General features: G+C 49.9%; 1 protein-coding gene across 1 annotated transcript in view; it reads right to left on the reverse strand.

The window, feature by feature from the left end:
- Positions 1 to 319: 319 nt before the first annotated feature.
- SLC15A4 (solute carrier family 15 member 4) overlaps positions 320 to 20,966 on the reverse strand; it is a 28,895-nt gene continuing 8,248 nt past the window's right edge. The window contains exons 2-8 of the mRNA XM_065904012.1: positions 20,609 to 20,904; positions 16,320 to 16,488; positions 15,816 to 15,893; positions 14,981 to 15,149; positions 6,747 to 6,902; positions 5,500 to 5,658; positions 320 to 1,440 (exon numbers count right to left, since the gene is read on the reverse strand). Coding sequence (XP_065760084.1) covers positions 1,292 to 1,440; positions 5,500 to 5,658; positions 6,747 to 6,902; positions 14,981 to 15,149; positions 15,816 to 15,893; positions 16,320 to 16,488; positions 20,609 to 20,904 — 1,176 coding nt within the window. The 3' untranslated portion in view covers positions 320 to 1,291. The remainder of the gene's footprint in view (positions 1,441 to 5,499; positions 5,659 to 6,746; positions 6,903 to 14,980; positions 15,150 to 15,815; positions 15,894 to 16,319; positions 16,489 to 20,608; positions 20,905 to 20,966) is intronic.

A 20,966-nucleotide genomic window follows, 5' to 3' on the forward strand; every position in this document is an offset into this window, starting at 1 on the left:
GATGTATTTATTTCCTAGAGCAGGGCTTTCCAACCCTTATCTATCTTTTAACACAAACTCACACCCAGATGAGTAAGTTGTTCGCCTTTTGTTTTCTCCAAACAAAATAACAGAAATAATATAAAATTGTATTTTAGTACAGAGTAGGCACGAGGATCACTCTCCTAGAAAGTCAAAGACTTGCATCAGGAGCAGGCATTTTATTGAGACTTCTCATCAGTTCCTGCCTGAAGACCCCTCACACAGTCTATGTGACAGCTGAGGAACCCACACATAAAACAGATACGTGATGATGGTGACAGAGCACAGTCAGTGGGTCTCAAAATCAAGGTGTTTTTATAATAAAGTTATACCAAAAGCACAGCAACAAACGAAGAACGGTTTATTAGACAAAACGCATCATGTAACACCCCCGGCCCAGAGCCAGCGACTGTCGACCCTCCAGGTTCACACTGAACCCTGCCAAGCGTCCCCAGCCGTGCCAGCGCCGTCCAGCGGAGGGCCCCCCCCTCCAGAGCGGGTCTTCAGTCTCAGTGGTACCACAGGGAAATCGTGCACGAGCACTGACTAGGCGAGCTTTTAAAACACGTCAGGCTGCTTCACAGGCTGAGATGAACACATGGTCTTAAATAGTTCTTAGTACAACATCATGTTCTTAAGAAAACAACAGGAAAGCAATCTCAACGGTTTAAAAAATTAGCACTATTTGAAGCAGCAGATAAAATGTATTCACCACCAGCCTGTACCGAGGAACTTGGCGTTGGCAAGATTTGTGGCTTAGGAGAGAAACCATGAGCAGGACTTCTCTATAAAACCTTCGCGGCACTTGACCACACTCTCGTTTCTTAACAAATCCTCCTGTTCCTCAATGGAAACAGATGTCTGTTCACCAAGAAAGAAGAAGAAGGTGAGCGCAGGTTTTACGGGAAGGAGATGAGAGATTCCTGTTTAAAATACTGGGATGCCAACACACATGGGTGCCATCTCCGGAGACCGGTGTCAGCGTCTGCGGGTGTTTGCCAGAGGAGACCAGCTGCAGGGTGAGCCAGGCTCTTCAGTGGTGAGAAGCCCGCGGCAGCCTGTCCATCTGCTCCAGGAAGGCCCGGGAGGCAGGAGGTGAACCGCAGGAAGGCACTTACCTAGGTCACCGGGTGAGACAAGAGACCAATCATGGTGTCATGCCAAGTATCAGGGAAGTCAGCCATCCACTCTCCCAGCCCCTGCAGGCCCCTTCCCCCGGATCCATCTGTCCATCTGTCCGTCCAACAGACCCGACAGGGCTGTGGAAGCGTCAGGTCCTCCTGCTGGCGGGCGTGCCGTTCGCTCTCGACCGTTGCCGGTCGTATTTCACGGAAATGATAAGGAAAAGCAGGAGGGTGGCTCCTTGAATGGCCGCCAGAAGGAAAAAGTAATAGTTCAAATAGCAGCCGTTGATGTTGCCTGGAGAGAAGGAAAGGAAACAAAACAGTTTAGAGAGACAGTGTACAAGATTTTATTTCTTTAACTTGGTTCCTACCAAGGTCAGGGTGACTTTTAAATGTGGTCATTAAAAAAAAAGAAAGAAAGAAAAAAGGATCTTATCCCTAACTCGAAGTACACAAGTGCCTTGCTCCCAGGGCCACCGTGAAGCTGGCTATACATCAACACCAGCTCCAGCCTGGAGCCCCGTCGCCAGCCTCTCCTGCTCCACAGACAAGGAGCCCGACTGTCCCCGAGTCAGCTCCGGAAGCGGAGGGTCTTGGTATCCTGGGTGCAGAGTCTGTACACTGATCAAGACCGCGCAGTGGGCCAGGACACAGCCTGGACATCACGTCTCACAGGGCTCCTGCACTCCCGCACTGTCACCCGACGTTAGACACGCGCCAGCGTCCCCTTCACGGGCCAGGGCAGGTGGCTGAACACACGAGCCGCACGCTATGGGAAGACACAAGTCTGCTTTTTAAATCTCTCCTTAAAAACTTCAGGCTTCAAGTCGATATACAAGCGCCTTACTTTAACCAAAGAGCTGGCGTCCTGAATGCCTGAGCACCACGCGGGAATCCTATGCGCAAGGTTCCACTTAATTCCTGATAAACCCTGAGGCGGCGGAGGTTACGGCCATGGACCTCAGAGCTCGACCAGCCAGGCTCAAACCCAGTGTCGTGGTCTCTGGGCCCAGTTTCCTCATTTGTAAGATGCGACATGGTGGCCAGCCCCCAACCCTGCCCCCAGCCTGGGACAGAGCTGCCGTGAGAAGCACCCAGGGCCTCTTACAGTGCCCAGGGCCTCAGGGCGGCTCCTCGGCAGAACCCCCGTCAGGACCCCCAGTCTTCCGGAGGTCTGGGGTACCCGGTCTGCACACCAGTTGTCTCTCCATGGAGAACTGAGGTTTCCCAGAACCACCCACCACGGCCCCCTGGCGTGGAGACGCAGGGCTGCGGGTGAGGGACCACGCCACCGCAGCTCCCTGCAGACGGCTGTCCCCACAGGCGGCCTACCGCTTACACTGCCTGTCACCAGCTGAAAAGGGCCTGGCTCCCGCTCAAGAGAGGGGCGGGAGACGCGCCCACCAGCCACGCGTCCAGAGGACGCCGCCGGCTCGGAGGGAAAGCGCGGTTCTCTCTGATGGGCTTCACACGCATTTCCCCTTTGTCTACTTAGAACACCAGACTTCCCTCCCTCTGACGGTGTCCGTCAGGCTGGGTTATTCTGGAACTTCCTTTTTCTATCTGAATGTACACTCATTAAAATTAGACGTTCAACACTGCTTTTATTAAACAGAATGAACGAATAGATATAATACACATGTTTGCATAATAATCATTCACATGTTTTTAAAGAATTCTCACTCAGGTTGTAGAAGACAGCGATTTCCTATGTTTATTGCTTTGGGAAGAAATCCAGTAACACCTGGAATTTCTACTAGACTGTGCTTTTTTCAACAGATACTTCAAAGCCGTGGTTTGGTCCTTACTGCCTGCGGGGCTCCGCCCTGGACAGAGACCCCCGCTCCTGGAGTCTGGTGTGCCCGCGCCCACCGTGGCACTGCTGGTGGAGCCGAAGTGCCAACCCTGAAACATCCTTCTCCCCGAATGACACAGGCGATTAAAACTAGCAAAGGGGAAAGCCGGCAGGCCGCGCGGACTGCACACGGTGTTTTCCCCGACAGGGCGAGTCTCAGCCTGGCGTCAGAAGGGTGTTCAGAACTGGGTCCACCACCTAAAAGCTATCACAATCAGCCTTTGCTTTCTCGGGCCTCTCCTCAGACAGAAGGTAACTGCATATGAAGGTGGTGAACTCTGGGTGCTCTTTATTTGATGAGACAGACGCCTGGGCCCCAGGGAACACGCTCACGTGTCACCAAACACATGCACGAAAACATTCCCAGCTGCTCTATTCATGACAGCCTCCAACTGGGGACGCCTGCAACACCCATGCACAGCACAGCAGATAAATGAACTGTGACTTATTCGTAGAACAGATCCTCCGCAGAAATAACAAAAGAACCAGTTACTGTGGACGACTCGGAGAACTCAGCGCTGAGTGAAAGACGACGGCCACAGCAGAGGCCTGGGAGGCGACAGGACTCAGCGGGCTGACATCTCAGCAGTTCATCCTGCTGGGACCTGGGGGCTTAACTCGGCAAGGACGGGAGGAAGAGCACACCGAGCCGCGCGCTTCAAGCCCAGCGCCCCTCACAGCACAGATGTGGGTCCCAATCTAAACACAAAAAGGACCAGCAGGCCGGCAGAGGACGGGGAGAGAAGGACAGAGGGAGGGGAGACTCAGACCACAGCCAGGGACCCGACAGGAAGCGATCACACGTCGGTCGGGAAGCACTGAGCCAGCGCCCACCACCACCTGAGCCCGGGCGGAGCAGGGAGGAACAAGGAGAGTAGAGAAGCTGGCCTGCTGCTCCTCCTCCAGAAGAATCTGGCACGGCTTGGGGGTGGGAGTGGGGTGTCCCCGGTCCCACCCTGTCCCCCAATCACCGCCCCTAACAGCCCCTGCCCCTAACCGAGAGGGAGCCCTGCCATGTCCTCCTACGCCACCGTCATCTCACCCAGCACCCGGGGCTCCAGGCAGAAGGGGCGCAAGCTCTCTGCACTAGAGGGAAACAGGGGAGACCACCTGCACTCCAGAGGGGGCAGCCGATCCAGGACACACGAGCTGGTGCCTCCCTCTCGTGGAAATAATATCAACATACAGGACCCAGGTCCAGCACCGCTACCTGTGTGCATCAATACTGGAGGCGACCCTCACAGCTACAAGTATTAAAACTACCTGTCAGAAGGAAAGGATGGATGACAGGCAAACTACAAGTTATTAAATTAGTAGTGGGGGATTAAATCACTGGAAAGCAACAAGGATGACCAAAGCCAATCAATCCCTTATGATACATTTAAAAATGAAACAAAAACTAAGAAACAGCATCGACATCTGAAGAACTACGGAGGTTTGCTCTCTGTAGCAAGTCTTTGAAGGAGGTCTGTTCCTTGACACTAGGAACCCAGGAGAACTCTCAGAACCCCTGTGTAACTGGGCCTTACCCTCCGGGAGGGGGCAGCCCCTCCTCACCACAACCAGGCTGGGCCTGCCCGCCCCCCGCAGTCCCGGCGCTCACAGCCGGACCACATCCGCCACGGTGCCCAGGGGGTACTGGGGGCTCCGGTTCCTATTACATCAGGGCTTCTCGGGCCTAAACGCTCAGCTCAGCACAGGAATTTTAACTGAATCACGGGAGGGCTTTTGGAATTCTGCCATTTCTGGAGAACAGTCTCTAAGCTTTCATCAGGTTCCTAAGGGGATTTACAACCTAAAAGTACCAGGGGACAGCAAATACCACACAACTACGCAAGGAAAAGCAACCAGAAGCAGTGGTGGTTTTTACTGGTGAAACATACAGAAGGAAGACGCCTCCATCTCCAGGCCCACCTACAGGCGACGTCAACCTACAAACAGCAGAGCTCTTGTCTCTCGCCAGTGATTTTGCTCAAGATGCCACCTACTGGCAGTGGCTGTAAAACTCCATTATGATTGATCACGAGTCACATTTGTTTTTCTTAACTGTCTATCTTTTTTTTAATCACAAGAAATTAAAAGGTACTGTCAGGGAAAGAAAATACAAAACTAAGATAAATGAAGGGAAATTTGTGATACAGATTTTATCTGCCTCCTAATAAAATAAAGACAGTGCTGGACCTGACTGTACCTGATTAAGAAGGCAGTGTACCCATCACAGATGTGGGAATAAATAGCGGCCACTCGGCCGCTGGCGACGGGTGTGGCCAAGGCTGACCTGGGCAGGAGAGGAGCACCTGTCTCCAGGAGATCTGTGTGACATGGGAAAACGGGGTGAGGTGGGTGTTCTGACACAGCTCGGGGAGCAGGGTGGGGGCTCCTGGCCCAGCCCAGAGACACTGATCGCGTCCAGTTCCAGGTGCCCCACGTGACCCAAGGGCTGGGGCTCTGGATGCTGGTCACTGCTGATGGGGTGGGCAGGGGTGGGGTGGTCCTTACCGAAGTCTGTGTGGCTGCTCATCCACCCGATGGCCTTCAGGGACACCAACGCCAACAGTCCTGAGCCCACAAAGGACCCGACGCCAGAGAAGAAGAAGAACAAGCCCATGATGGCGCTCTGCATGGACTTGGGGGCAGCCGAGTATGCGAATTCCAGGCCTGGGGGGGGGGGGGCGGCAGGGAATGAAGGGTGTTTTTGGAGAGGACACAGCACTGCCTCCGCACGGCTGCCCTCGGGGACCTGGGACTCTGGGCACAGCCCCTCCCTGCTCTCAGACAGCTCCCGGCTGGCTGCTCATCTCCCACCACAGCCCCTGGAAACCCCAAGAGGTGGTGGTGACCCCCACCCTCACATTGGAGGGCAGTATTTGACTTGCCAGCTCTTGGAATTTCCAGTTCCTCATGGAGAGAAGTTGAAGAAGACAAATTTCCTACATTCTTAACTGATCTGAGTTTGCAAATGAACTAGTGACACTAAAATGGGGAAATCTACTCAGGAATTCTACCTGAAAGGCAAGGTGTTTGAGAACAGTTTTGGCAGGCACATCTATAACCCAGTTCCTACCATGATAACCAGACATGGAGATGTGCACTGGGCTCCAGAGGGCCAATCCCTTTGATTTATTCCTTCCCAAGTTTGTGAGCCAATTCTGTGTGAGCACAGGGGGAGGAGGGGAAAACGAGCGCCTGCAGCCCGGCCAGCTCTGGTTATCACTCATTCTCTCCTTCCCTCACTCCCAGCAGCGGGAAACAGGCCCGCACAGAATTCACTGTCCACATGCCACCACGGGATCTCACCAATAGGGAGGAGAGGCCTGTGAGAACATGCTTTATAAATGAGGTTTCGCCCTTACACATCTAAAGGCAGACACTGCGAGTCCGGCAGTGAGGGACCCCGAGGCCTGGCCGCGGCAGGACTGCAGGGCTGGGGAGCCAGTGCCCAGGCCAGGAAGCCGAACCCCCCCACCCCCGAAATGGGTTCTCCTTTCCTGTCTCCTGTGGACACTCTACAGCAGGTGAATTTCATGTTGATGCTTTGGGAATCCTACTTTTACACCAAGAAAGGGGAGCCTCAGCTGTAACATCACGCTTCCCTCACCGATTCACGTTCTGAACCACACCTGCCCACTAAGACCAACTGTGCGCTGTGCAGTTCTCTCAACACAGCCTAACAAGGGAGGAAACAGCCCGGCCTTAATCACGCGGCAAGGGGACTGGACACAGATGCCCCCGACAGGAAACCTCACCTGCGATGCTGGCGAATATCTCACTGACGCCGATCAGCACGTACTGCGGGACCTGCCACCAGATGGGCAAGTCCGCGGCGTAGTACACGACGTGCCCGATGGTCTGGTTGATGGTCTTCTCCTTCACGAGGTCCAGCCTCTTGCTTTCCAAAATCCCTACAATTCATAAGTAGCTTATGAGCATTTATTCATTAACATTTGTAATTAAACTGAAAAACCAGATCCTTGGGACAAGATGCCTGTCGATGATTCTGAGAAATGCATGGAAGGTTAACACCAGATGACACACATCCCCCCAAATCCCCGAGCTCAGGAATTTCCCTTTCCCCCTTTCAGCTTCCCAAGTAGGTCACTGAAAAACAGAGGTCACGTCATCTGTATCTCACGCGGGTGTTCTGCAGTGCCTTATAAAACCAGCGTTCAGCGTGCTTAACACAATCCTCAAAGCTCTGGATCGCTCACCTAAACACCTTTTGCTTCCTTCAAAAAGAGGAGCAAGAGAAAGCTACACTGTCCTGCAATAAAAAGACTAATCACACTATTTAATTACCAGAAGATAATAAATCTGGAGATGCTTTCCAAGGTAACATGTTTACGCTGATTCACTGACTGATTATCATGACTAGAGTGACTACCACTATTACTACTAATGCCAGCTTGCCCATGCAGATGGGCTCAACCTTATCAACAAACTACAGTAGTCCCCCCTTATCTGTGGGGATATATTCCAAGACCCCAGTGGATGCCCGAAGCCGAGAACAGTTCTACATCCTATATATATGTATACACATACTATTTTTTCCCTGCCCACACAAACCTGATAAAATTTAACTTATAAATTCGGCACAGTAAGAGGTTAACAACAGTAACTAAGAATAAAACAGAACAATGATAACAACACAGTATAATAAAAGTTACGTGAAGTTGGTGGTCTCCCTAAGTATCTCATTGTATTGTAGGTATTTCCCGACTGTGGTTGATCCGGGGGTCACAGAAACCATGGAAACCACAGCCAGGGACGAGGGGGTGACTGCAAACTGGGCTTCACCCGCCACCAGCGGCCTTCTGCCCTCAGCGGCACCAAGGACTCCCTGGATTATCAGTCATCTGTCAGGTGGGACAGAAGGACATGGGAAAATAAGCAAGATCATGGAAAAATAGCTATTCAACAACAACAACAAAAAACAGATCGAAATGAAGTTTGAAACAACAACCTGTAGGACCAAGTTTTTAGAGTAAAGATGTTTTTAAGGAATTCTAGTGGCAAATGAAATAATGGACTCTATAGCTAGTGTTTAAAACAGCATGAGGAAGGACAGGAGTCTGGGTAGAGGGATAGTGGAATATATATACGTAAGGGGCTTCCGTGGTGATTCAAGTGGTAAAGACTCCTCCTCCGATGCAGGAGGTGTGGGTTCCATCCCTGGGTCGGGAGGACCCCCTGGAGAAGGAAATGGCAACTCACTCCAGTATTCTTGCCCAGAAACCCCATGAACAGGGAGCCTGACATGACTGAGACACTGAACAACAAATATATATATACGTTCCTTTTAAGATCCGAGCATGAGAAAGGACCAGGATCTGACGGACAGAGTGGAAGAATCTGCCCCCACACCACATCTCAAATATCCACAGAGAAAACACAGCAAAGGCCCAAGAGCAGGTGAGACGGCCTAGCTTATTTCCCCACAGAAAGCCCGCGTCTCCTCCCTGAGGGCGGTGGAGGCAGACCTCAGCGCTCACGGCTGTCCTCTGACAGAGAACAGGAGCAGACCATGTGTGCGGAGCGCCTGCTGCTCTGCCAAGGGGAGCACGAGGCCCAGCCCAGAGTTACCTCAGGAAACCGGTGGCGGCATTGAGGGCCGTGCCCAGAAACAGCGGCTCTGCCCCCTGGCAGGGCAGCGGGCAGCACCAATGGGCCGCAGCCTTATCCTGGCAGGAGCGCCTTCAAACCAAGGCTAGAGCACCGCGGGCTTCCGCTGGGTCAGCGGAGCCGGCCCTGGGCCGCCGCCCTCACACTGGGCGATCACCGCACCGCACTGGCCACCCACCCCCTAGCTTGGAAGGGTTAGATTCAAGCATAGAGCGAGGGAAGAACTCACTCAGCCTGGTTTAGGGGGATAAACGCTGACGCTGGATAAGACTCGCGCCCTTCACAGGAAAGGCAAGGGGGCGTGAAGACCACACTGGGTGCGCCTGCGTGTTTACGGCGGGGAGTTACTGGTGGGGACAACACACGGATTTAGTACCAGGAAGAGAAGAGATACTGCTGACTTCTGGCAAGCTGGCAGAGAGCAGGAGTAAGCTGCAGGACAGGCGTCATCAGTTAGGAAAACACAGGCTCCTGTGGAGGCTGAGAAGGTAACAGCAACCAGGGGCCCGTACACAAACAAGGACCACGCCCCAAGGGACAACAGCACGAGAGGTCACAGGGCGCCTCTGGTGGGGCCGGCGAGGACGGGAGGGGGAGGCGCGGCTGACACTGCGGAGACAGGGGAGGAGCGGGGCCCGAGAGGGGCCGACGGAACCAGGGCGGTCCTCGGACAGCCGCGGTCCTGCGGGGTCTGGGCAGGCCGGCCCCGGAGAGGCCGCAGGGCTCGTGACGGAAGAGACAAGAAGCGCGGGAACAAAGCAGCATAAAGACAGAAGCTGAGAGAACCAAGGCAGAAAGAAGAGGGGCAAATTCTTCATTAACCACACAAACTCACATCAGGTCAAACACGAGAGAAAACCCAACACTGGGTGAGGAGGGAATGGAGTGCGGCAGCAGCAATGGTCAGGTAAGAGGGGCAGGCAGTTACCGGGAGGGGGCATCCAAGAAACCCGCCGAGGGGCAGGGAAGGCCCCCGTGCCCACCCGGCCCCGCGCCTGCTGCTCCCTGACGCCAGCTCATCCACACTCACCACGAGCCGCAGAGAAACAACGTGGAGCAAGAGCACCGACCGGGGGAGCTGGCCGGGCTCTCGCTGGGCCTGAGAGCGCCGGTGTGCGGCCTCCCCACTCACGCCACTCCCCCACGAACCTTTATGGGTAAAGTACCATCACAGGCTACACGTGCAGCGAGAACCTGAGGCACACCAGCCCTGCTGGTCATCAGGGCAAGCGGACGGAAAGGATATGGCTTTGCTTTGGCTTCCCAGGTAGCGCTAGTGGTCAATAATCCGCTTGCCAATGCAGGAGACCCAAGAGACGTAGGTTCAATCCCTGGGTCAGGAATATCCCCTGGAGGAGGAAATGGCATCCCACTCCAGTATTCTTGCCTGAAGAATCCCCTGGACAGAGGAGCCTGGCTATAGTCCACAGGGTCACAAAGAGTCAGACACGACTGAAATGACTTAGCACGTAGCACGTGCTAGAAGTGCAGTGAGAATCTGAGGCACATGAGCCCTGCTGGTCCTCGTCAGAGCAAGCAGAAGGAAAGATACGGCTTTGTTTGGTGACGGGTTGCTAACTGCAGGAGACCCAGGGCAGACCCAAGTCCTGTACTTTCGGGACACTATCATCTGTGCCCCCTCGGGGCTGAGTTCTAACAGACTCATGCTGCCTAAGAGAACAGTGCCACTCTAAGGACTTGTCCCCCGGACTGGACAGCGCCTCCCATTCACCAGACCCTGCACAGACCATCGCATCCCTGGACACACGCCATCCCCGTGACCCCAGGTCCCAGGCAGCACTGGACTCCAGGACTCCTGCTACACGGGATCTGAACTAACGCAGCTGACAGTACCACAGCCATCGGCCATCCTATGCAGCACCCCACAAACATTTTTAGAAAGTAATACTGGCCAAAAAGGAAGCCCTGAAATGCACGATACAGGAATTATAAAGCCATCATCTCTCTCAACTCAACTAAAGCTTTCTTGGTAGCAAATGGACAAACAACAGCATCAACTATTATGAATTGAAAAAAGTTCTCTAAAAGTTCTCTTGGATCAAAAAGAAAATAAAAACCACAGTTTCAATATTCTCCTGGGGAAAAAAAAAGAAACCATTACAACAAACCAAAGTGCAACAGACCTTGATAGAAAGGCAGTAACAGGCCAATTAAAAGAATAACATGGTCTTTACTGTTAAGCGGGAACGAATAAATGGAAGCGAAGAATTTAACTCAAGCAATGAGAAAAAGAAATCAACAAAACACACTGAAGGTAATAAAAGTTAATATCTTAATTATTCACCAAGAAAACATAAAAACAATCAAATGATAAATTCAAGAGACATATCTAAGGAAAAAATCGTAAAATACAGTTTTGGCCAATCTAATAAAAAAGAACACATAAAAAAGTGAAACTAGAAAAGAGGAAGGAAATGCAACAGATTTATTTAAATGACCATTTTTATCTCCTTTCAATTTCTCTAACTCAATAAATTATATTCTAGGGACACTAAAAGATAAAAAGCTTAAGTGATTCAACAAAAAACAAGATCTGTACAAAACTGAGGAAAAAGTGGAAAAATTATCATATTTCCTTTCAGAGAAGTAATGCACCCTTGTAATTTTCTAGGTAAAGACTTGGAAGTTCCTGGGAGCAGAAGGAAATTTCTCATCCTGTTAAACACACCCCACCTCCAGAAACAGGGCATTTACCAACCCTTTAGTGAAGCTGTGCGACCCGGACCCCAAGTCAGACTGCTGTTGGCTAGACAGGGACGCACAGTCACCCAGCAAAACAGCAGCAGACTCCAATCAGACCGTCAGGGCCAGCCCTTTTAACAAACAGGGTTTATTTATCTCCACAGTTAAACACCAGAGGTTAAAATAAATAAAAATATGAGCTGACAAAGGTTGGGGGAGGTAGGGAGGGCATGTCATCCTCCTGAAAACCAATGTAAGATATTTGAGAAAAACTCAACATTCATTTCTGCCAAAAGTACTCAGCAAGCTTGAAATAAAGTTTAGATATTTAACATCATCATAAACACCTATTTCAAGGTGTTTCACGCTCAAGGAGGTGAGCGTGAACTTTGAACAGTGAGCAGCTGAAGGCACTCCCATCAAAGTCTGGGATAAATGGAGGGAGTCTAGGACTTCCTTTGGGGGATTCGAGAAGGAAAGTAATTTCATTGGGCGTGGCAACCCACTCCAGGATTCTTGCCTGGAGAATCCCATGGACAGAGGAGCCTGGCTACAGTCCACGGGGTTGCACAGAGTCAGACACGACGGAAGTGACTTAGCACACATAGACGCATGATGGTAACAGTGAGAACTAGAATCTTGAATACCCAACAACAAAGGACTGCGAGTGAATGTTTGACACAGAAGGGTACTTTAGTTTTGTTTTTTTTTAAATAGCAGGTGACAAAGGAAGTACACACACACACATCACATCATATATAATTTTTCCCATGCACTTGCAGGCTGATAGCAGAAGATATCCTTGGGCGGAATTATGAGTGCTTAAATGTGTGGGTGAGAGACACAGAGAGAGGGAGGAAAGAGGAGAGAAATGGGGGGAGATGTTCATCTGTGTTTGGTGGATTTTTTTTTTTTACCTGCCTACAGTTAACAAGTGTTTCTTTATACCTTTAAGGGTTTCTTAGGTTTAGTTTTTAAATCAGGCTCAAATCATTGTACACAACAGGCTTCCATTTCTGCAGAAACACAAAAAGTGTATGTGTATGTACACATAGATACACAAAGTCTGACACACACCATCACAGCAGTGAGCATCTCTGGGGAAGTTACGCTGATCTTTATTTTCTTCTTTATGTTTCTAAGGTTCCCTTTTCTCCAGTGAGCATCTATTATGTTAGTAAGTTAAGAACACATACAATTTTGAAGGGGAAAGGAAACCTAACAAACTAGCACTCTTCTTTTTTCCTCAAGCAGAATGGGAAAAAACCCGTTGGCTGTGCCTGATTCTCACCTGAGAAACTTTAAAGACAGAACTGTTTCCAGCAGGGATGGTACTAAACAGAAGATTTTGATTTATTATGGATGAACATAGAAAGTTAAAAGGCAAAATCACCTCTTTTCTATTAAAATGTTGGTCTGCTCTCATGACTCCTGGTTTCCATTCAAAGCTCATTAATGTCCCAGTTAAATAATATTCACTAGAGCTGGAAATGAAATGGCATGAAACACCAGTCACTGCTTATATTAAATTTAATAAACTGTGCCTAAGTCAGGTTATGAGACATGTAAACTCTATGAACCAGTGATGGTTAAGTTCCTTCCTAATATCTGGTCACTCAGCAAAGAAAGCCTCGTTAGACCGTCGGCACTGGAGGCGTTTTCTGTCTAAGCACGTGATTTGGATGCTGACACTCAGCCCGGCGTGGTCACACAGGTGCCCACGGCCACCTGACGGCAGCCCGAACCTGCTGAGCAGGAAGCGAGCTGCTGGCACTGCTTGTGCTTTTAAAAGGCAGCACTGGGACTCGTCATGGGCCCGTGGTTGAGACTATGGACTCCCAACACAGCGGGCCCAGGTTTGACCCCTGCCTGGGGAACTAGATCCCACATGCCACAACTAAAGATCAGAAAGACAGAGAGAAAGAAGGGAAAAAAGGAAGAAAGAAATGGCAGCGCTGCCCGCCCAACTGGACCCACTCAACAGGCTCCCGTCTGCCGTCATTTTCTACATAAACAGGCACAGAAACCACCGGGAGGGATGACCCCAAGGCTCTCAGGGCACCCGAAGAAGCTACTCAGCCATAAATGAAACTGAAAGAGAAGATGGTGTGTTAAAGGAACCAAACCCAGAGTCTGCTAGAAGACGCCTGGGAAACTAGCAATCTCTCCTTTCCCACAGGCAGCTGACAAGGATACCTTCCCATGGGGTGCGACTGGCTGACTGGGGTACAGAGCGGGGCTCTCCCATCCAGGAAGAGAAGAGGTGCCGAGGCTGAAGCTGGGCTCACGGCAAGTGCCCAGGACACCCGCGCCCCGCCCCGCCAGCACGACCGCTCTGCTCCAGGGCGCCCTGCCCACCGCCGACTCTGCCTCAGGAAACCTCCCACCAGAGCCCTGCTGTGACCCAGCTCCTGCTCGCGCAGGCCTACGTGCCCACCTGCACAGAACTGGAAGGGAAATGGGTCACGTGGCAGGAACTTCATCCAGAGACGACCTCCCTTTAATCACCTACTTCATAAGAAAGAAACGTAATTGTCCTCTATGATGTCCCAGCGTCTAGAATATAGATTTCTTAAGCCTAGAGACTCATTTCCGTAAATCTGTTAAGTACTGTATCAATATGTTCACCTGGGTGACAGCGGATGGAGGCTGCAGTGAAGCCTTGTCAGAGAATATTAAATTCCATCTCAGCAGTGCTTAACATTAAATTCCTCATAACGGAGATGATATATAGGTGATTCAGGTATATCAGCTTTTCTTGTCTTGTTATATAACTAAGCTATTTTACGGTTCAATAATTTTCAAATATTAATGAAGGAAGAGTGCCAAAGCAAGGTGAGAAAGTCAGAAACGCCTCAGCCTTATCGGCACAAGATAGTTCAGCTTATACTTCAGAATCTAAGAATTATGAACTCAGAACGGAGCCCCCAGTAGATGTTAGAGTACCTGGGCATTAGTTCTTAACCGCCTTCTTTTTTTTCTGGGGGATGGAGCCTGGTTCCAAAGCTGTATTTGATTTTTAAAAAATAACAAAACTTTCTCTCCAGAAAAACGCACATGAAATTTTACACAGAAGCGCAAAGGGCTCAGGACATTTGACATTGATTATTGGACCTGACATTAAGAATCACAGTCTGAGGATTATTTAACACCCTTAATTTATAAAATTTCCTCTATCTAGCAATTACGAGTGGTCTAAAATCTAAGTCAGTAGGAGACAATACGTCTCCCTTGATTCAACCCAAAAGTCACCTTCCAGAGCATTTCACTGGCTACAATTCTTCAGGCAAAAAAAATAAGGACTCGCTGGTGGTCAGGTGGCTAAGATTCCACATTCCCAATACAGGAGGCCCAGGTTTGATCCCTAGTCAGGGAACTAGAATCCCATGCTGGAACTAAGAGTTCACACACCACAACCAAAAAGCTCCCACAGCCAAATAAAGAAAATAAATATCTTAAAAAACCTATAAGAGCAAATCCTTAGAGAAAGCATCTTAAACTTCATATAACAAAAAAAGAACACCACTCCAGTTTAATAAAATAATCCTTATATGTTCTTTGAAGTACACACGCTTCTTGAAGAACCCGAGTGACTACCATATTCCGAATCACCCACAACGGGAAGCAGGAGGGATCAGAAACGGAGCCGGCTTCTCACCTGCGGCGAAGGCTGAGCACATCACGAAGAACATCCCCACGGCGATCCTTTTCAAGGATGATGGGAGCAGGCCGTTTCGCTTCAAGATGGGATCGACTAGTTTATCTTTCAGGGGAATTAACAGGAGGATGAGCACAGCATCGAACATGGTCAGCCAGGCTGCCGGAAACTAGAATTTGGAGATGCAGAAGACACGGGCTTATTTTTCTACAGTGCCAGCAGCTGCTTGCTTGACAACTAACGTCTAAATGGGAAAAGCTTACTTCAAAAATAGTTCATTTGTACAAGTATGACCTCCCAGGAAAATAGTCTGTCTCAAGACACTGGATCTGAGGAAAGGCTTTCATTTCTAAAGGGATGTGATTTGGGTTTTCTGTGCTTTCTGGGGGGAAGAAGAATCAGGTCAAATATTCATGCTTAATTGACAGCAGCAACTTAGTACGGGCTTGCCAGATGGCTCAGTGGTAAAGAATCTGCCTGCCAAGCAGGAGACGCGGGTTCAACCCCTGGATCGAGATGATCCCCTGGAGAAGGAAATTGCAACCCATTCCCGTATTCTTGCCTGGAAAGAGCCTGGCAAGCAACAGTCCATGCGGTTGCAAGAGTTGGGACATGATTTAGTGACTAAATAACCACCACAAAGTCAATTTAATCTAGTAAAGGACATAACCAATGGAAAGACAGTTACAGAAGTGAGTAAAAATTCCACTTCAATAAGAACATGTTTAGTTCAAGCTACCTATGTTATTTACAAAGTATTTGTGATTGGCAGGAGAAATTCATTTGTCACATAAACCCCCAATGACAATTTTCACATCATTTCAATTGTTCTCACCGTATGAGGATTGGTTGTAATACTGGAAATTTCTGGAATCTTCAAATGAAGACTCTGTAAAACATACGTCGTCTGCATCTGGGTGTAAAAAGCAGTGTCATTACATGTGCACAGCTGTCACAGACCTGCAGCGAGCCACCCCTCCCCCAGACTACTCTGTGATGAGACTCGCAAAGGTCAGGTTGGAAAACAGGCAGGTCAATCTCCTGGTCACCATAAAAGTCGTCTGGAGATGAACTTTGGAAAAGAAGTAATGACTACCCCAGTGAGAACTCAAACTAAAAGGTGGAGCCTGGAAAAACAGAGGTATGCCCATTCTTAGCTTCATTTTTAAAAAGATTTTCAAAACATTTAAGTCCACAAAAATGAGTCGGTAACTAACAGCAAGATTCCAAGATCCTGGAGACTTATGGCAAAGAAAGCAGGGAACCCAGGCACTCGCGTGCTGGGGCAGAGTTCACGGTGGGGGGAAGAGAGGAAATGAGACCTGAATATAAAACTCACTTGAAAATACACTGTCCAGTAAGGTATCAAAGCCAAGAAAACGGGGACAATCTTGACAAGAGCTTTCACATCTTCCACTTTATCTTCTGGGAATGGCCCTCCTCGAGACATCTTACATGAATCAAACAGACTGTGTTTAGAAGATTGCTGAAAGACTCCAATGCCTTCACTTTGGGAAATAAAATGAAGGAATTAGTTTTCTTCCACTCCCAGAAATCAGTTATTTGGTAACAAATTAGGTTTGGGGATAGGAAATGAGCTTGCTGCACTCAATCTGCTCAAACCCCCTTCCGCTACCTACTAACTGTCCCCCACCCAATATGGCCACCCAGATTACTCCTCAACATGGGGAGACGTCCAGAAACAGCAGATGGTAGCACTTCCTAGCCAGATGCAACGCTGGCTGCCGTCACGGTGTGATCACCCAGCACTGTCTGGAAGGTGGCCGGCTTCATCCCCAGCTTTGTCACACTGGCCACTGATCCTGCGCCGTGGAGGAAGCCAGCAGCTTCATCTGAAGCTGGTGACACCTACATCAGCTACATCACTGGGTGAGCATTTGAAAAGACGACTGCCCTGGATTGTTTGGACCTTAAATTAGGCTATCTATCAAATGTCAAGAGTCGATGACCAACACTAAACTCTTACAAAACCGAGCTGGTTTACTGTATTGCAGTCACACTGGTGTGACTGGGAGGGAGGGCTCTGTTACGGCAAAGTAGACATCAGCTCTTCACTTAAGGACGAGCCGAGATGGGGCGGGGGGATGCTCCTGGTGATAACCTGACGGCATCACGTGGGGGAAGATGACAGCGAGTGCCCACTGGTGGGCCCTGACCGCCACCCTATCAGGCACCAGGACACTCACGCTGCATCCCCTCCCCCCACCGCGAGGAGCAGGAAGTCAGGGCACAGAGGGTACAAATGTGCCCAGGGCAGCACACCCAGAGCACGGGCCGGGGTCTGACCCCAGGTGGTCCTGGCTGTAGGACCTGAGGTCACCATCACTGTAGGGCCACCTGTCCTCCTGCTCCCGCCCTCGGGGCTCCCCTCCACGCTCGGGCCCGCTGGTCACAGTCCAGAGCCCTCGGCTGGCTCTGGCACCAGGAGGCCTTCCGGTTCTGGCTCTGGGGCTGGCAACCCTGCCTACTCGCTCACCCTGGCCTGCCTTGCTACACTATTTATAACATGCACAGGTCCCAGGTCTCAGGGGTAACTCCAAGACCTTTCTCAACCCAAAACACTCTTAATGGAGAAACACGCTCTAAAGCCCTTTGTGATAAAATAGGGGGAAAAAAAAAGTTTTAATTGCACATCCTTCTCTAAAACCAGAAATAAATTACCATTAAGAATACTTGCAATTCTGGGACTTGGACATAAATGGTAGCTGTCAGCTTTCTAGTTTATAAATTCCTGTCCCATTTGACTGAGTCACCAACTACTGTGAATAATTTTTGTCTTTTAACATTGACATTTTAAACCTGAACTTTCTGAGCAGGGAAAAACTGAAAACTATAAAATTTAAACCAAGTTGTGGACAGAAAAAGTAAATTCAACAGATATTTATTGAGCACCTACTATAAGCCTCATTCTGTTTCTAACTGGGTGCTGAGTGTACATGCATACATTAAAAAAAGATACATCTCTTGTCCTTATGGAGCTGAGTCCGGTGGGGAAAAATACTCAGAAAAACACACTTAATGTGAAAACACTAAATTCCGAGCATATTATTATTCATACTTTTACTTGATAAAATTCATAGCTTCTCCTTTCTTTTTGGCCAAAGACGTAAAGTCCCTATAAACCTAACATAGATTCTATCAGTGATTACTACATCTTACCACCGATGCTTCTCTAAACACATTCAAATGTCAAAAAGCAAATTCACTTCACACGCAGAGTCACGCACACAGGTTGCTGGCTATAATGCTTACGTTTTCATATCATTAAAGTATTTTAAAAACTATTTTAAGTCACTACACATCAAAAACTTTGCCCAGGTCACACACATTGTTAATGTTATTATTCTGTAACATACAAGGGTCCAACATGGAGCCACAAGTCACGAACAACAAGGCACGCAGACCAGCGCTCCCCAAGCCCCCGGCCGAGGCTGCGCGTGCAGCCGTGCGCGTTCTCCCGGGAGGAGGGGCGGGAGGTGGGGCTGTCAGCGCTCAGATCCTCAACTAGCAGAGGTTAGGTCTCTCAGAAAGGGTGTAGCATTGTTTCCACTCACCGATGAACTGAACTGACAGGCACGGATTTCATGTCTAAAACAGCAATAAAACATCTTCAAAACAGAGACCCCCCCCCCCACAAAAAAAAAAACAACACAGAGACCCCCTAGAGCAGAAAGAAACTGGGACTGGGCCAGATGAAATCAGTCCTGTAAATAACGGAATGCTGGGGGATACTGCGCTTCCTTCGCTTCTAGAGCAGACATTCTGCAAAAGCATCCTCATCAGTTAGTTACCACTGACTGGCCTCTTATCAGCTTACTAGGCCTCACAATGGTCCTATGAGAGGGGACCTCTCCAACTGCACAAGAAGGAAGAGAAGTCTCTGCAAGGCCACTGAACTGCCCAAGATCAGACAGCCCCAACCTGTGCATAAGGAGAGCACAGTCAAGAGAATGTGCCAGACCATCAACTTCTCTGCAAGCTGGTCCTCTTTGAATTGTGCCAAGGAAGACTTCAAAAACCAACGTAAAGGGAAAATAGATTCCCAAGTCCCAACAGTCTTTACCGTGCCCTTTGTGCATCAAAACCCACATGTCCACAAAGCAACAGTGTCCTCCTGCACAGGTGTACCAGGCACCACCCAGAAAGACACTGAAACTTTAATGATACATTTTGCTAGTGGACATTTAATCTATAGGCTAAACACCTGGGATCTGAAACCACGCTTCGGCTGAACTAAAACAAGGCCCAGTAAAGCACTGCTGCCGGCTGCAGAGGCAGTGGGGCTTCGCTCATTAAAAATTCTTCAGTGTGGTCCCACCATCAGCTGCTCTGCACTGTGAGCTTGAATGGACACTGAATGCACTCAGGAGCCTGTGCAGCCCCGCCTGGGGCCAGCCAAAGCAACCAGAGGCGTTTAGCCTGGAGCCAAGGGCAGGGCTGTGGGAGCTGTTCTGGTACAGCTTCAGATCTACCACGTGGGAGAAACTCGAGACATCTGTGATGGCTCCAAGGACATAAATAGTATACAGGCAGACAAGCCACGAGGAGGCGGACAGACGCAGGTCAATCTGCAGAACGTTCTTTCAACAGGGGCCCTCCTTGTGGAGGGGCAGGAGGCTCCCCAGGGCTGAGCAGTCACTCTCCGATTCAGGGACTGAGCACCCATCTCAATGCCCCTGTCTTGATCAAAATACTCCCCGAGAGGCTCAACTCCAAATGGTCCCAAGGACTTTTCTGGGGTGATGGACATATTCTACATTCTGACTATGGTTACCTGACAGAATAAATCTGTCATAATTCCCAGAATAGTACAGCTAAAAGGGAAGTCTTTTATTATATGTAATTTACACGTCAATAAGTAACACCAAAAATTTCTGAGGTCTTTCTGTGAGTTAAGTTCTGGACTTCTCTTTACTACTCTGCAACTAGGGTGACCGACCTTCCACCAGAGCTTACCCGGGACTTTTGGCTTTAAAACCTCAGGTCGTGGGCAGACAGTGCTCCACCTGGGAAGTCCCGTGTAAACGGGACGATGGCCCTCCCCTACCTGCATCTTAGTTCTGCTACCCTGTCCTTCTCAGAGAGCGGCTGGCGTGACCACTGCAGAACTGCCCGCACTGACCTGCTCGGCTGCTGGCCCTGCAGTGGGAGGCAGCGGCTTACTGCTTAAGGAGAACATGCATCTGCACCTACAAACTAAGCAACTGCTGGGTTTCTGAGTCAAAGGACTGTCAAGGCCTTTTAAAATAAAGAGAAATGTATCAAGTTTAACACTGTCTCTTTGATGCCCTTGGCAAGCCTCTGTCTTTATCCTCTTTACACAGCTAAGCAGTCGGGGGCCTCCATCTACATCAGCAGTGAGAGGAGGGTCAAAGTGCAGGTTAGAAATGAAAAAGCGCGAGCCGGGGAAGGAGGCAGGCCGCTGGCTCATCTTTAAGATGGAGACGGGACACCTCACCGCACACCCCTGGTGCTGCCGTGAGACATTTCAACTCCAGCCCCATGACCCCCCCAGCGGTGAGCACAGGACAGACAGACGCGAGCCCTTTATTTTAGAGTGGTTAGTAAGTCACGTGGAACGGTCTGTGACGAGAAAAAGCCGCTCACCCGCTAGGAGTGCGCTCCCCGATGCGCTTCTGAGGGCGGCAGGAATATACCAGTATCCTGAACACGTCGGTGAAGGCGCTGCCGTCGGGCGGCCTGGTGATGAAGAAGGCCTGGCCGCACAGGAAGACCACGAACGCAACACCGATGCAGACAGCGGGGATGGCGTAGCCCGTGACAAAGCTCACGTTCTGCTGGACGTAGGCAATGCCCCCCAGCGAGACGATCGCTCCCAGATTGATGCTCCAATAAAACCAATTAAAAAATCTCCGCGTGGCTTCTGGACCCCGATCTTTAACCTAAAACAACACGGAAGAAGAAGACTTAAACCCGTGTGATCACCTTCAAGGATGAAAAACAT

The sequence above is a fragment of the Muntiacus reevesi genome, chromosome 13 (genome assembly GCF_963930625.1).
Source record: "Muntiacus reevesi chromosome 13, mMunRee1.1, whole genome shotgun sequence".
Taxonomy (NCBI): domain Eukaryota; kingdom Metazoa; phylum Chordata; class Mammalia; order Artiodactyla; family Cervidae; genus Muntiacus; species Muntiacus reevesi.